At 67.4% G+C, this 12103-nt stretch overlaps 4 protein-coding genes across 4 annotated transcripts; all 4 read left to right on the top strand.

Annotated features, from left to right (window-relative positions):
* Positions 1-278: 278 nt before the first annotated feature.
* Positions 279-3522, top strand: NAGLU (N-acetyl-alpha-glucosaminidase). The gene is made up of 6 exons (XM_031045225.2): positions 279-695; positions 827-974; positions 1096-1242; positions 1386-1471; positions 1635-1891; positions 2039-3522. Exons 1-6 carry the CDS (start codon positions 292-294, stop codon positions 3241-3243), a joined length of 2247 nt encoding a protein of 748 aa, XP_030901085.2. The 5' UTR covers positions 279-291; the 3' UTR covers positions 3244-3522.
* A 255-nt stretch (positions 3523-3777) lies between these two features.
* Positions 3778-5416, top strand: HSD17B1 (hydroxysteroid 17-beta dehydrogenase 1). The gene is made up of 6 exons (XM_005139860.3): positions 3778-3934; positions 4059-4220; positions 4415-4594; positions 4670-4763; positions 4834-5017; positions 5093-5416. The coding sequence occupies exons 1-6, from the start codon at positions 3844-3846 to the stop codon at positions 5246-5248; spliced, it is 867 nt and encodes a 288-aa protein (XP_005139917.2). The 5' UTR covers positions 3778-3843; the 3' UTR covers positions 5249-5416.
* A 62-nt stretch (positions 5417-5478) lies between these two features.
* On the top strand, positions 5479-8767 carry COASY (Coenzyme A synthase). The gene is made up of 9 exons (XM_034070119.1): positions 5479-6109; positions 6364-6578; positions 6817-6948; positions 7128-7317; positions 7694-7758; positions 7858-7942; positions 8166-8263; positions 8346-8492; positions 8573-8767. The coding sequence occupies exons 1-9, from the start codon at positions 5518-5520 to the stop codon at positions 8627-8629; spliced, it is 1581 nt and encodes a 526-aa protein (XP_033926010.1). The 5' UTR covers positions 5479-5517; the 3' UTR covers positions 8630-8767.
* Positions 8744-12021, top strand: MLX (MAX dimerization protein MLX). The gene is made up of 8 exons (XM_034070118.1): positions 8744-8936; positions 9134-9170; positions 9260-9349; positions 9588-9706; positions 9880-9979; positions 10203-10302; positions 10549-10750; positions 10841-12021. Exons 1-8 carry the CDS (start codon positions 8892-8894, stop codon positions 10895-10897), a joined length of 750 nt encoding a protein of 249 aa, XP_033926009.1. The 5' UTR covers positions 8744-8891; the 3' UTR covers positions 10898-12021.
* Positions 12022-12103: the final 82 nt, after the last annotated feature.

Genomic DNA, 12103 nt, shown 5'->3' with positions numbered 1-12103 from the left:
CCGGTCCCGGTGTTCGCTCAAGGCCTTTCCTGTGTGTGCAGGAGCGGGGGGAGGTCCCGGTGGGTTCCGGCCCGTGTGTACCGGGGGTGAGGATCCGGCCGGGCCCGCTCCGCGCTGCTGCCGGTGCAGCTCTGCCCGTTCCGCGGCTCTGTGGCCGCTCCCGGTGCTCTCCCGTTCCCACCGCTCCCCTCGGCCCCGCTCCCGGTACTGCAGCGCCCCCTGCCGGCCGCAGCGGGGCTCTGAGGAGGCGCCGGTGCCAGCCCCGCCCCCGGCGCTGGGGCAGGAGCGGCCATGGCTGCTCGGTGGCTCCGGGTGCTGTGGCCGTTGCTGCTGCTGCTGCAGTCGGTGTTACCGGTACCGGTGCCGCCGGGAGCGGGGGATGAGCGGCAGACACAGGCGGTGCGGGCGCTGGCGCGGAGGCTGCTGGGCCCGCGCGCCGCCGCCGTGGCTCTGTCCGTGGACGCGGCGCTGGCGGAGGCCGGGGCCGGCACCGACGTTTACCGGCTGCGCTCCCCGCCCGGCGCCGCCGTGGCCGTGGCCGTGACCGGCTCCAGCGGCGTGGCCGCGGCCGCAGGGCTCTACCGGTACCTGCGGGACTTCTGCGGCTGCCACGTGTCGTGGTCCGGGGCGCAGCTCCGCCTGCCCGACCCCCTGCCCCGGCTGCGGGATGAGATCCGCGCCGCCGCCCCCGGCAGGTAACGGGGCCCCAGAGCGGCTCACGCCTCGTTACTCCCGGACAAGGCGCTCCTTATGTAACGGGAACGGGGCCGGGAACGGGGCCGGGGGCGGGGGGGAGTCCCATCCGCAGCCTCCGCCCGCTCCCCAGGTACCGGTACTACCAGAACGTGTGCACCCAGAGCTACTCCTTTGCCTGGTGGGACTGGGAGCGCTGGGAGCGCGAGATCGACTGGATGGCGCTGAGCGGCATCAACCTGGCCCTGGCCTTCGTGGGGCAGGAGGCGACCTGGCAGCGGGTTGAGTATCCAGGGCAGGGGCGTGGGGCAGCCATGAGGCAGCCGTGGGGCCGCCGTGGGGCACCCATGGGGCCGCCATGGGGCAGCCGTGGGGCCGGCTGAGCCTCCACTGCCCGTGCAGGTTTACCGGTCGCTGGGCCTGAACCAGACGGAGATCGACGCGTACTTCACGGGGCCGGCGTTCCTGGCCTGGAACCGCATGGGGAACCTGCATGGATGGGCAGGGCCACTGCCGCCCGCCTGGCACCTCAAGCAGCGCTACCTGCAGGTACCACACACCTGCCCCTGGTCCTGCACATCCACACCTCAGAGCCACCATCCTCTTCCCCCAGCTCCAGTAGAGCCCCGGGCCCTTCCTGGGGAGGTTGGGGCTCCTCTGCCCCCCACTCCCTCCCTCCTTCTCTCTCCCAGTACCGGATTGTGGAGCGGATGCGCTCGCTGGGGATGCTCACGGTGCTTCCGGCCTTTGCAGGCCACATACCCCAAGGGGTTCTGCGGTAGGTGCAGCCCCCATGGCGCAGATCAGCTCCGGTCCTGCCTCCATCCCTTGGGATGCACAGGGCACTCCAGGGGCCAGCATCACTCCTGGCCCTCCTGCCTGTGCTGGCTGCCCTGTCTGCTCTTGTCCTGCTCCTGATCCCTCCTCTGCCCTTGGCACAGGGTTTTCCCACGTGTGAACGCCACTCGCCTCGGGGGATGGAGCCACTTTGACTGCACCTACTCGTGTACCTACCTGCTGGACCCGCAGGACCCCATGTTCCAGGTGATCGGGACCCTGTTCCTGAAGGAGCTGATCCAGGAGTTTGGCACAGACCACATCTACAGCGCTGACACCTTCAATGAGATGACCCCGCTCTCCTCCGACCCTGCTTATCTCTCGAGGGTCAGCAACGCTGTCTTCAGGTCCATGACGGGAGGTGGGTCCTGGGGGGCTACAGGTTGGGACAGCCCCACACGTGCTCGGCAGAGCCGCTGGTGCCAGACCCTCAGCATCACTCTGAGGTCGCTCTGTGGCTCTCAGGGCCTGGCCTGCAGGGGAGCTCACCCTGCCCCTTCGTCCCCAGCTGACCCCGAGGCTCTGTGGCTGATGCAGGGCTGGCTCTTCCAGCACCAGCCTGAGTTCTGGCAGCCGGCGCAGGTGCGGGCGCTGCTGCATGGGGTGCCCCTCGGCAGGATGATCGTCCTCGACCTCTTCGCCGAGTCCAAGCCTGTCTACCAATGGACAGAGTCCTTCTACGGGCAGCCCTTCATCTGGTGCATGCTGCACAACTTCGGGGGCAACCACGGCCTCTTCGGCACCGTGGAGTCCATCAACCGCGGCCCCTTCGCGGCCCGACGCTTCCCAAACTCCACCATGGTGGGCACGGGGGTGGTGCCGGAGGGCATCGAGCAGAACGACATGGTGTACGAGCTGATGAACGAGCTGGGCTGGCGCCACGAGCCCCTGGACCTGCCCCAATGGGTCACCCGCTACGCCGAGCGCCGCTACGGTGCCGCCAACACCGCCGCGGCCGCCGCCTGGCGCCTGCTGCTCCGCAGCGTCTACAACTGCACCGGCGTCTGCGTGAACCACAACCGCAGCCCCCTCGTGCGCCGCCCGTCGCTGCGCATGGACACGGAGCTCTGGTACAACAGCAGTGACGTGTTCGAGGCCTGGCGCCTGCTGCTGAGCGCCGGCACGGAGCTGGGCTCCAGCCCCACCTTCCGCTATGACCTGGTGGATGTGACGCGCCAGGCGGCTCAGCAGCTCATAAGCAGCTTCTACCAGAGCATCCGCGGTGCCTTCCGTAGCCACGCGCTGCCCGAGCTGCTGGCGGCCGGAGGGGTCCTGCTCTATGACCTGCTGCCTGAGCTCGACAGCCTCCTCTGCAGCCACAGCCTCTTCCTGCTGGGCCGCTGGCTGGAGGGCGCCCGCGCCATGGCCACCGGTGCCCAGGAGGCTGAGCAGTACGAGCTGAACGCCCGGAACCAGCTGACACTGTGGGGACCCAGCGGGAACATCCTGGACTATGCCAACAAGCAGCTGGGGGGGCTGGTGCTGGATTACTATGGTGTGCGCTGGAGCCTCTTCGTGTCTGCGCTGGTGGAGAGCCTCCACTCGGGCACCCCCTTCCACCAGGACCAGTTCAACCAGGCCGTGTTCCAGGTGGAGAGAGGCTTCGTGTACAACAAGAAGCGGTACCCAACGGTGCCGGTTGGTGACGCGCTGGAGATCTCCAGGAAGCTGTTCCTCAAGTACTACCCCAGCATCCGCACTGGGAGGCTGTGACTGGGATGGAGCCCCCCCAGTGTCCTCCATCCCCTGGACCCTGCTTCCTGCACAGAGGGACTGGCGGCCGGATGGGGGCAGGCTCTGCCCCAGGGACCCCTCCTGCAGCAGCCCCAGGAAAGGAGGATCCGGTCTCACTGCCACTGTGGGCTTTGTCCTCCCTGGGCCCAGTGCTCCATGGACCCCAGTGCCTGCAGGGACCCCCCCTCACTTTGTGCCTTTTGGACTGAAAGAGACTCTGAGGAGGTTTCTGTGGGGCAATTAAATGCTGCCCGCTGAGTGCCCTGTTCCTTCCATGGTGTCCATCCCCTCTCCCCAGTGGAACCAGGGCAGAGGAGTGGGCTCAGTGCTGTCAGCAGGGGAGCCCAGCACAGCCCAGCCCGGCACAGCCGGTGCCAACCGCGGGGCTGCGGCTCCCCCCCCCCCCAGCCCCATCCCGTGGGGGGTCCTGGCTCCATCGCTGCAGCTGCACCAGCATCAAGGCGCAGGGAGGTAGGCGGAGGGGCCTTGAGATAAGGCCTCAGACACAACAATGGGGCGGGGGGACCCCCCTGCCAGCCCTCATAAACCCTGCGGCTGCCGCAGCAGCACCGCGGGGCCATGGGGAGAACCACGGTGCTGATCACGGGCTGCTCCTCAGGCATCGGCCTGGGCCTGGCCACGCGCCTGGCGGCCGACGGCGCCTTCAAAGGTAAAGGGGTGATGCTGCCCCGGGGATGGGGGGCACGGACCACAGGGGGTCCCAGGCTGGCGGCCGGTGCTCGGCATGGCTGTGGCCGGCACCAATGGCACCGTGGCCGTGCTCTCTCATGCAGTGTATGCCACTATGCGTGACCTGGCCAAGGGCGAGCGGCTGCTGCAGCACCTCGGGGGCTGCTGCCCCGACACACTGGAGCTGCTGCAGCTCGATGTGACCGACCCGCGGTCACTGGAAGCTGCCGCACGCCGGGTGCAGGGGCAGGCGCTGGATGTGCTGGGTACGACTCTTCGAGGGGTCCTCGGGGGGGCACTGGGACCCTCCCCAGGGCAAGTGCCAAATGACGGGGGGTGCCGGCGGTCCTGGGGCTGGGTTCAGTGGGGCAGGGGCGTAGGAGCTGGGTTTGGGGGTACCAAGGGTTTCTGGCACCTTGAGGGGTCTGCGGTGCTGTCTCATTAATGCTGTGCCCGGCAGTCTGCAATGCTGGGGTGGGACTGATGGGCCCCTTGGAGCTCTGCTCGGAGCAGGACATGAAGAACGTGTTTGATGTGAACGTCTTCGGGGCCGTCCGCACCATCCAGGCGTTCCTGCCCGCCATGAAGCGCCGCAGGGCCGGGCGCATCCTCGTCTCCAGCAGCATCGGGGGGCTGCAAGGTGGGACCCCGTAAACCTGCGGCCCAGGGAACCGCAGGGAAGGGCTCCGGTGCTGAGGCTGCGGCTCTGCCCCAGGGCTGCCCTTTAACTCCGTGTACTGCGCCAGCAAGTTCGCGGTGGAGGGGCTGTGTGAGAGCCTGGCCATCGTCCTGCGGCCCTTCAACATCCAGTGAGTGCCGCGGGGGCAGCGCCGCCATGGGGGGGTCCAGGGCTGCTCATGCGCTCGGCTCCCCCCGCAGCCTGACGCTGGTGGAGTGCGGGCCGGTGAACACGAGCTTCCTGAGCAACCTGCAGCGCCCGGAGCCCGAGGGCCGCGACCTGCAGCGCCTGGACCCCGAGACGGGAGGGCTCTACCGCCGGTACCTGCGGCACTGCCAGCGGCTCTTCCGCACCGAGGCGCAGGAGGTGGACGAGGTCCTGCAGGTCAGGGGGTGCGGGGGGGGGGGGGGGTCCGGGGCCGTGCGCTGGGGCCGTGGCTCTGACCCCTGTGCGGTTCAGGTGTTCCTGGAGGCCATGGGCAGCCCCCGGCCCCCCCTGCGCTGTGCCACCACCCGGCTCCTGGAACCGCTCACACGGCTCCGTTTGACCGACGGCTCCGCGTACGTCCAGGCCATGCACGACTTCGTGTTCGGGAGCGGCGGGGCCCAACCCTGAGCGGAGCGCGGGGCAGCCGCTCTGCGGTGCGCACCTGCGGGCCTGGGTTCGGGTCCCACCGTGCCCCCAATAAAGCCCTCACAGCCGCACGCTCCCGGCTCTGTCCCTGCCGCCCCCGGGGCTCCGGGTTCGGGTCCGTCCGTGCCCTCCCTCGGCGGGCGGAGCTCGGCCCCGCCGCTCGCCTCTCCCCGGGGCTCCCTCACGAGAGGCGGGGCCCGGGGCCCGTTCCGGGTCCTCGGTGCCCGGGACTTCCGGGGGTGGTGGGGGCGATGCCGCCGTTCGGGTCGGGGCTCCTGCTGCTGACGGCTCCTCTGGCAGCGCTGCCCGGGCGGGCGGCGGCGGCGCTGGCGGCGGCGGCGGCGGAGGTGTCGGGGCCGCTGTACGTGGTCCTGCATCCGGGGCTGCGCCTCCCGGCGGCCGCTCCGGCCCCGCCGCCCGCCGGCCCCGCTCTGCTGCGGGCTCTGGCCGCGCTCTACGCGGCCGCGGCGCGGAGCGGGTTGGACGTGCGCGTCCTGCTGGGGCCCGGCCGCAGCCTGGCCCGGCCGCCCCGGGTGCTGCTGCTCCCGGCCAGCGAGGCGCGGGGGGCACCGGGCCCGGTGCGGGCCGCGCTGCAGAGCTTGGCTGCCGCCGCCTACGGCTGCGCCCCGGACCTGCCCGCGCTGCTGCTGCCGGACCCCGAGGGGGACCCCGATGGGGACCCCGAGTGCGGCCCCGATGCGGCACTTCCAGGGTTCTCCGGCGTGGCCGTCGGGGGAACCTTCGACCGCCTTCACGGAGCCCACCGGCTGCTGCTCAGCACCTGCTGCCTCCTGGCCCGAGAGCGGCTCCTGGCGGGGGTGGCCGATGGGGACCTGCTCCGCCGTGAGTCCGTGCTGGGATCGGGGGAGCTGAGGGCAGCTGAGGCCAGGGGGGTACCGGAGAGGGGCAGAGCCCCGTGGTGCCAGGCTCCAAGCACCCTGGGGCAGGGTGATGGTGGGGATAAGGCTTGATGTCCATAGCAGTGAGGGAGGTGTGCGGGGCTGCCTCCATCTCCCGGTCTGATGCGTTCCATCCCTGCTCTGGGAGCTGCCGGTGTTAACACCCTCCCCTGTTCTCTGTGCTGCCGTTGCCCGCAGACAAGGTCCTGATGGAGCTGATCGAGCCCTACGAGCTGCGGGTGGCCAAGCTGCGCGAGTTCCTGGAGGACGTGAAGCCGTCGCTGCGCTACGACATCGTGCGGCTCACCGACCCCTACGGCCCCAGCGTCACCGACCCCGACCTGCAGTGCCTGGTGGTCAGCCAGGAGACCCGCCGGGGAGGGGAGGCCGTCAACAAGCAGAGACTTGACAATGTAAATGGCTGTGGTGTGCCCCAGCCCAGGCACAAGGGCAGGGTGCCCATGCACACAACTGCTGGCATCCCATTGAGCTGCCTTCCCCTCTGCTGCTGGGAATGTGCCCCCCGGGGATGGAGCTGCCTCGTGGGGACAGGGGCAGCCGCAGCCGTGGTGGTGCTGCTCCGTTGGGGCCTGGAGCCCTGTCCCTTTGGGTGTCCCCACTGCTGACAGCCTCGGGGCTCTCCTCCCACAGGGGCTCCCCGCACTGACTCTCTATGAGATCTTCCTGATGCAGGACCCCGACCACAGCGAGAACGAGGAGGAGAAGATCAGCTCCTCCAGCCTGCGGCACCGGCTGCTGGGGACACTGCTGCAGCCCCCACGGGTGGGTCAGGAGCTCTCGGGAGCCATGTGCCCATGTCCCTGCTGCAGGGGCTGTTCTGGGGGACCCATGCTCTGCGGTGCCAGCACCATCCGTGCCCCTTTCCAGGCCGGGTGTAGGGGATCCTTCTCCAGCAGAGCCGTGTCCTCCATGTGCTGGCAATGGGTTTCCTTCTCCCCTAGCAAGACCCTGCGCTGCCTTCACGCCCGTACGTGATCGGCCTGACCGGAGGAACCGGGAGTGGGAAAACGTCCATCGCCAGGCTCCTGGGGGGGCTGGGAGCATTCGTCATCGATGCTGACAAGCTTGGCCATGCTGTCTATGTCCCGGGGGGCCCTGCCTACAAGCAGGTGGTGGCCACCTTTGGTGCAGGTGGAGCCACGGAAAGCTGTGGGGAAGGCTGGGAAGAGGAGGGAGGGATGTGCCTTCATCCCAGGGAGCCCTCCTGGCCTGGGGGTTCTGGGCTCTGTAGCTCGGTCAGTGATAGCTCATCTATCTATGGGCTGCTGCTCACCTGGGAAAAGCTATTCCTTGTCTTTCTGGAGCAAGCTGCATGTTGGGTCCTGCAGCTCCTTCCTGGGTGCCTGTTGCTGTGCCCTAGGCTGTCACTGTGCCCTGGGCTGTCACTGTGCCCTAGGCTGTCGCTGTGCCCTAGGCTGTCGCTGTGCCCTAGGCTGTCACTGTGCCCTAGGCTGGCCCCGGGGAAGGGAGCTGGGTTCAGTCCTCCCAAGCCTGTTCTGCCTTGCAGAAATCCTCCACGAAGATGGGACAATCAACAGGGAAGTCCTTGGGGCCAAAGTGTTTGGAAACCAGGTAGGAGCAGCACAGGCACCGTCAGTGTTTGACCTCCATCCCTGACGTATGTGGGGCCGGTGCCCTCAGAGGTCTGGGCCAAGCTTTGGTCCTTTCCAGGAGCAGCTCAAGAGCCTCACAGACATCGTGTGGCCTGAGATCGCCCGGCTGGTGAAGGAGCAGATCCGGGAGGCAGGAGCTCAAGGTAACTGAACACAACACGGAGCTAGTGCGTGGCTTGCACAGCACCTCAGGACACAGCACCCGGTGGGGCGGCTGCTGGGGCAGCACCGGGAGCGTTCCCCATGCTCAGAGCCTGCTCTGCTGGGCAGAGGTTGTCACTGACCCATCTCTGAGCATGCAGAGCTGGGCCAGGCTCAAGGAGCTGCCATAGCCCACAGGTAGTGAGCAGTGTCCTCATCCCGCAGGGAAGGCCGTGTGTGTGCTGGACGCTGCCGTGCTGCTGGAGGCTGGATGGCAGGACATGGTCCATGAGGTGTGGACGGCCGTGATCCCGGAGGACGAGGTGGGAGATGCCCCCGGGGCTGTCCCTCGGTGCCGGGGCCGGGCCTGGGCCTGCAGCGCCTGAGGTGCTGTGGTCCCCGCAGGCCGTGCGGCGAGTGCAGGCTCGGGACGGGCTGAGCGCGGAGGCCGCTCGGAACCGGCTGCGGAGCCAGATGAGCAGCAGGCAGCGAGTGCAGCAGGCGCAGGTGGTGCTGTGCACGCTGTGGGAGCCGGAGGTCACCCGCAGGCAGGTGGGCACCGGGCACCGGGGCCGTGAGGGGCTCTGGGGGCTGCGGCCGCCCCCGGCTCCGAGGTTCGTGTTCTGCCGCAGGTGGAGAAGGCCTGGGAGCTGCTGCAGCAGCGCCTGCCCCGTGCGGACCGGTCCTGAGGGCTCCGCTGCTGCTGCCGGAGCACGGAGCCTGCACCGGAGGGGCCCGGCCCGGCCCCGCCGCCAGGGGGCGCTCTCCCCCCCCCCGGCCCCGTTCCCAGTAAAGGAGGAGGCCGCTCCCTCCCTCCGCTCGCTGCCTGTCACGTGTCTGTGTGTATGTGGGGGTGGTACCGGTGCGGGCGCCCCCTGGCGGTCCGGCGGAACGGGGCGGACGGCGCTGCCCGTTGGCTCACGGCGGTCACGTGAGCGGGGCGGGCGGAAGATGGCGGAGCCGCCGTGCGCCGCGGCCGAGGACGCGTGGGGGAAGGTGGGACCGGGACCGGGACCGGGGGGGGGCCCGGGGCCGGGGCCTGGGGGGGCTCGGTTGTGTGCGCGCAGGGGGGTGGGGTGAGGGCCTCGGGGAGCGCCGGGGTCAGAGGTGACCGCGCACGGGACCGGGGGGGTCCGGGGGCTCCGGTCGCGGCTCCTGCCCCGGCCCCGCTCACGTCTCCGCTCCCGCTCCAGGTGGACGCAGCGTACGGAGACAATGGTCTGGACTCGGGTACGTGCTCGGCCCCGGTACCGGGGCCCTGAGCCCTCGGCCCCTGCACGGCCCCGCGTGTGCCGCTCACTGTGACCCGTTCCCCGCAGCGCTCTTCATGGAGAGCGCCCGGAAGAGCAGTATCGTGTCCCGGGCCAACAGCATCGGCTCCACCAGCGCCTCCTCCGTGCCCAACACAGGTGGGGTTTGCAGTGCCCAGCACGGGGTCCCCCTCCCTGTGCCGAGGGCAGCGGGGGGGGAACGCACCGGGCACCAGTGGGTTCGGGTTTGATGCCCTCCCAAGGAGCTGCAGGCAGCTCCTGCCCAGCTCCACGAGGGGAGGGCAGGGGTTGGGGGGCCCCTTGGGGTGTTTGCCCGTGGCCTGGTGCAGAGCCCAGCCCAGCTCCATCACCCCCCCCCCGGCTTCTCTCCGTGCAGACGATGAGGACAGCGATTACCACCAGGAGTCCTACAAAGAGTCCTACAAGGAGTCCTACAAGGACCGGCGCAGACGGGCGCACACGCAGGCGGAGCAGAAGAGGAGAGATGCCATCAAGGTAACCGAGAGCCCTGCAGCACCCTCCTGCCCTCAGCACCTTCCCTGCTGGAGCAGCCCTCCCCAGGCCCTGGCTGCCCGTGTGGTGGGAGCTGGGTGTTGATGCCATTGGAAGCAGCCCGGTGCACACTGCTGCACCCCAAACGCATGTGCTGCGCCTCTGCTTCCCCACAGAAAGGCTACGATGACCTCCAGGCCATCGTTCCCACCTGCGAGCAGCAGGATTTCTCCATAGGCTCCCAGAAGCTGAGCAAGGCCATTGTTCTCCAGAAAAGTGAGTCTGGAGGGTGGGGATGCCATGAACCCCCCAAACCACCTCGCTAGAGCCGTGCAGCAGGGGGTTCAGCACACTGGGACCTTCTGGTTGTGATGATGCTCTGGGGGGAGCCCAGTGCTGGTCACCTCCATCCAGCCCCTGAGGAGGACCAGGGCAGAGGATGCTCTGTGGGATGCTTGGGTGCATTCTCACATCCTCCCTCTCATGTTTTCATGCTCAGCCATTGACTACATCCAGTTCCTGCACAAGGAAAAGAAGAAGCAAGAGGAGGAACTTTCCACCCTCAGGAAGGACGTGATGGCCTTGAAGATCATGAAGGCGTAAGGGAAGAGCTGTCGGGTGCTGCCCTCTTCTTCCTGCCCCAGCCTCTGTGCCTGCAGCCCCAAACCTCTCCCTGCCTGCTCCTCCAGCAGCCCCTAGCATGGGTGTCCTGGGGCAGTAGGGGGGTGTGAAGGTGACCCCGAGGTCCTGGTGCCAGGAGAGGCTGCAGCTTCCCAGTGTTGGTTCCCTGCAGGGTCCTGTTCCCCCTGTCCTCTGCTGCTGACCATACACTTGCTTTGTTGCAGGAACTACGAGCAGATTGTGAAAGCTCATCAGGACAACCCCAACGAGGGGAAGAACCAGGTCTCCGACGAGGTGAAGTTCAACGTGTTCCAAGGCATTATGGATTCCCTCTTCCAGTCCTTCAATGCTTCCATCTCAGTGACAAGCTTCCAGGAGCTCTCGGCATGCGTCTTCAGCTGGATTGAGGAGCACTGCAAGCCCCAGGTGAGCGCTGGGAGCGGCTGCGGGTGCCAGCCCTGGGGCTGTTCCCCCATTGGAAAACCTGACCCTGTCTCGTGTCTCCCCCTGCCCCAGACGCTGCAGGACATCGTGATCGGGGTCCTGCACCAGCTCAAGAGTCAGCTCTACTGATGGCCTGCAGCGCCCCGGCCCTGGGGCTGCCACCCCCCGCCCAGGGGCCACGGTGATGGGCACAAGCAGGGGCTGGGCCATCCCCTCCACCTGCTTTTAAAGCTTCTGTGGATTATTTATTAACTACAAACCCAAGCCCAGCACAGTTGAGATCACGGAATTGTTGTAGGGACTTAAAATGGGGTAAGTGTGGGTGGAGCAGAGGTGCCCCCCCCATTATTTACCCCCAGGTTCCAGCTCAGGCAGTTGTGGTGGGGTTTGCCTGGGCTACCAGTGCAGCAGCTCTGGCCCCTCCGGCCTCTGCCACAACCCCTCTGCTCCCTGGGACTGGGAAAGGAGACAAGAACGCATGTGCAAAGCTGTTGGTTTCTGTTAAAGAGGCTTCTCCCCTACCTGGGGCTTTGTGGTGCCCCCTCTGCAGCAGCCGCTATGGGGCAGGGTTTGTGAGTTGTGGAGTTGCTTCTGGCTTCTGTCTGGTTTTGCTGTGGCCACACTCAAAGGTAGGTGAGCAGCTGAAGGCAGTCACTCACTGCTGCTCCTTTCATCCACACACACACAGACAGCCCGGATTTGGTTTGATGAATCAGTGCAAAGACCCTGGAGCCTTCCCAGCATCACTTTGCAGCCAGGCTCTGACACTCCTGAACCTGCCCCATGGCACTGGTGTCAGGGGGGTCGTGGCTTTGGCCATGCAAAGGCCTCGTGGTGAGGAGGGGTTGGTCCCAGTGGGGCCTGTGCTCTGTGATCAGGGGTTGCTCCCCCTCAGTGTGATGGGTATTTATTTCACACAGGGTATACAGGTGAATCAGCTCCATGGTTTCAGTGCATGGGAATGGTTCAGTTACAGCTTCTACCCCCAGCAGCGGTGCAGAATCAGGGCTTGGGGGGTGGTTTTGATACAGAATCAAACCCCTGCCTTTGGGTCAATGCACCACAAGGGCAGCCCCCAGGCCAAGCCCTGCTAGGTGTGGAGGCAGACTCGGGGTGCACAGGTCCGGGTTGGGGCTCTGGGGCTGGACACGGGCATGGCCAGGAGCCCTGGGGTTGCTCCTGCTGCAGGAGGACGTGCATTGCACCTGTTTTTTCTATTGTGAAAAGGAAGTAAATGTTGCTGAATGTTTTCAGGCTTTCTCTGGGTTTCCTTCTGGTGCTCAGGGCTGTGCCCATCCCACCTCTGCTTCCCCACCCTCTGTGCTGCTGCAGCCC

The sequence above is a fragment of the Melopsittacus undulatus genome, chromosome 17 (genome assembly GCF_012275295.1).
Source record: "Melopsittacus undulatus isolate bMelUnd1 chromosome 17, bMelUnd1.mat.Z, whole genome shotgun sequence".
NCBI lineage: Eukaryota > Metazoa > Chordata > Aves > Psittaciformes > Psittaculidae > Melopsittacus > Melopsittacus undulatus.
The sequence above is the reverse complement of the archived record's forward strand: the minus strand, read 5'-3'. Positions and strand labels throughout refer to the sequence as shown.

Coding starts and splice junctions, on each gene's coding strand:
- NAGLU (XM_031045225.2), top strand. CDS start 292: ATGGCTGCTCGGTGGCTCCGGGTGCTGTGGCCGTTGCTGCTGCTGCTG. Junction 1,472..1,634: donor ATACCCCAAGGGGTTCTGCG/GTAGGTGCAGCC, acceptor CCCTTGGCACAG/GGTTTTCCCACGTGTGAACG. Junction 1,892..2,038: donor CTTCAGGTCCATGACGGGAG/GTGGGTCCTGGG, acceptor CTTCGTCCCCAG/CTGACCCCGAGGCTCTGTGG.
- HSD17B1 (XM_005139860.3), top strand. CDS start 3,844: ATGGGGAGAACCACGGTGCTGATCACGGGCTGCTCCTCAGGCATCGGC. Junction 4,764..4,833: donor CTGCGGCCCTTCAACATCCA/GTGAGTGCCGCG, acceptor CTCCCCCCGCAG/CCTGACGCTGGTGGAGTGCG. Junction 5,018..5,092: donor AGGTGGACGAGGTCCTGCAG/GTCAGGGGGTGC, acceptor TGTGCGGTTCAG/GTGTTCCTGGAGGCCATGGG.
- COASY (XM_034070119.1), top strand. CDS start 5,518: ATGCCGCCGTTCGGGTCGGGGCTCCTGCTGCTGACGGCTCCTCTGGCA. Junction 6,579..6,816: donor ACAAGCAGAGACTTGACAAT/GTAAATGGCTGT, acceptor CTCCTCCCACAG/GGGCTCCCCGCACTGACTCT. Junction 6,949..7,127: donor CACTGCTGCAGCCCCCACGG/GTGGGTCAGGAG, acceptor CTTCTCCCCTAG/CAAGACCCTGCGCTGCCTTC.
- MLX (XM_034070118.1), top strand. CDS start 8,892: ATGGCGGAGCCGCCGTGCGCCGCGGCCGAGGACGCGTGGGGGAAG. Junction 9,707..9,879: donor AGAGGAGAGATGCCATCAAG/GTAACCGAGAGC, acceptor GCTTCCCCACAG/AAAGGCTACGATGACCTCCA. Junction 10,751..10,840: donor AGGAGCACTGCAAGCCCCAG/GTGAGCGCTGGG, acceptor CCCCTGCCCCAG/ACGCTGCAGGACATCGTGAT.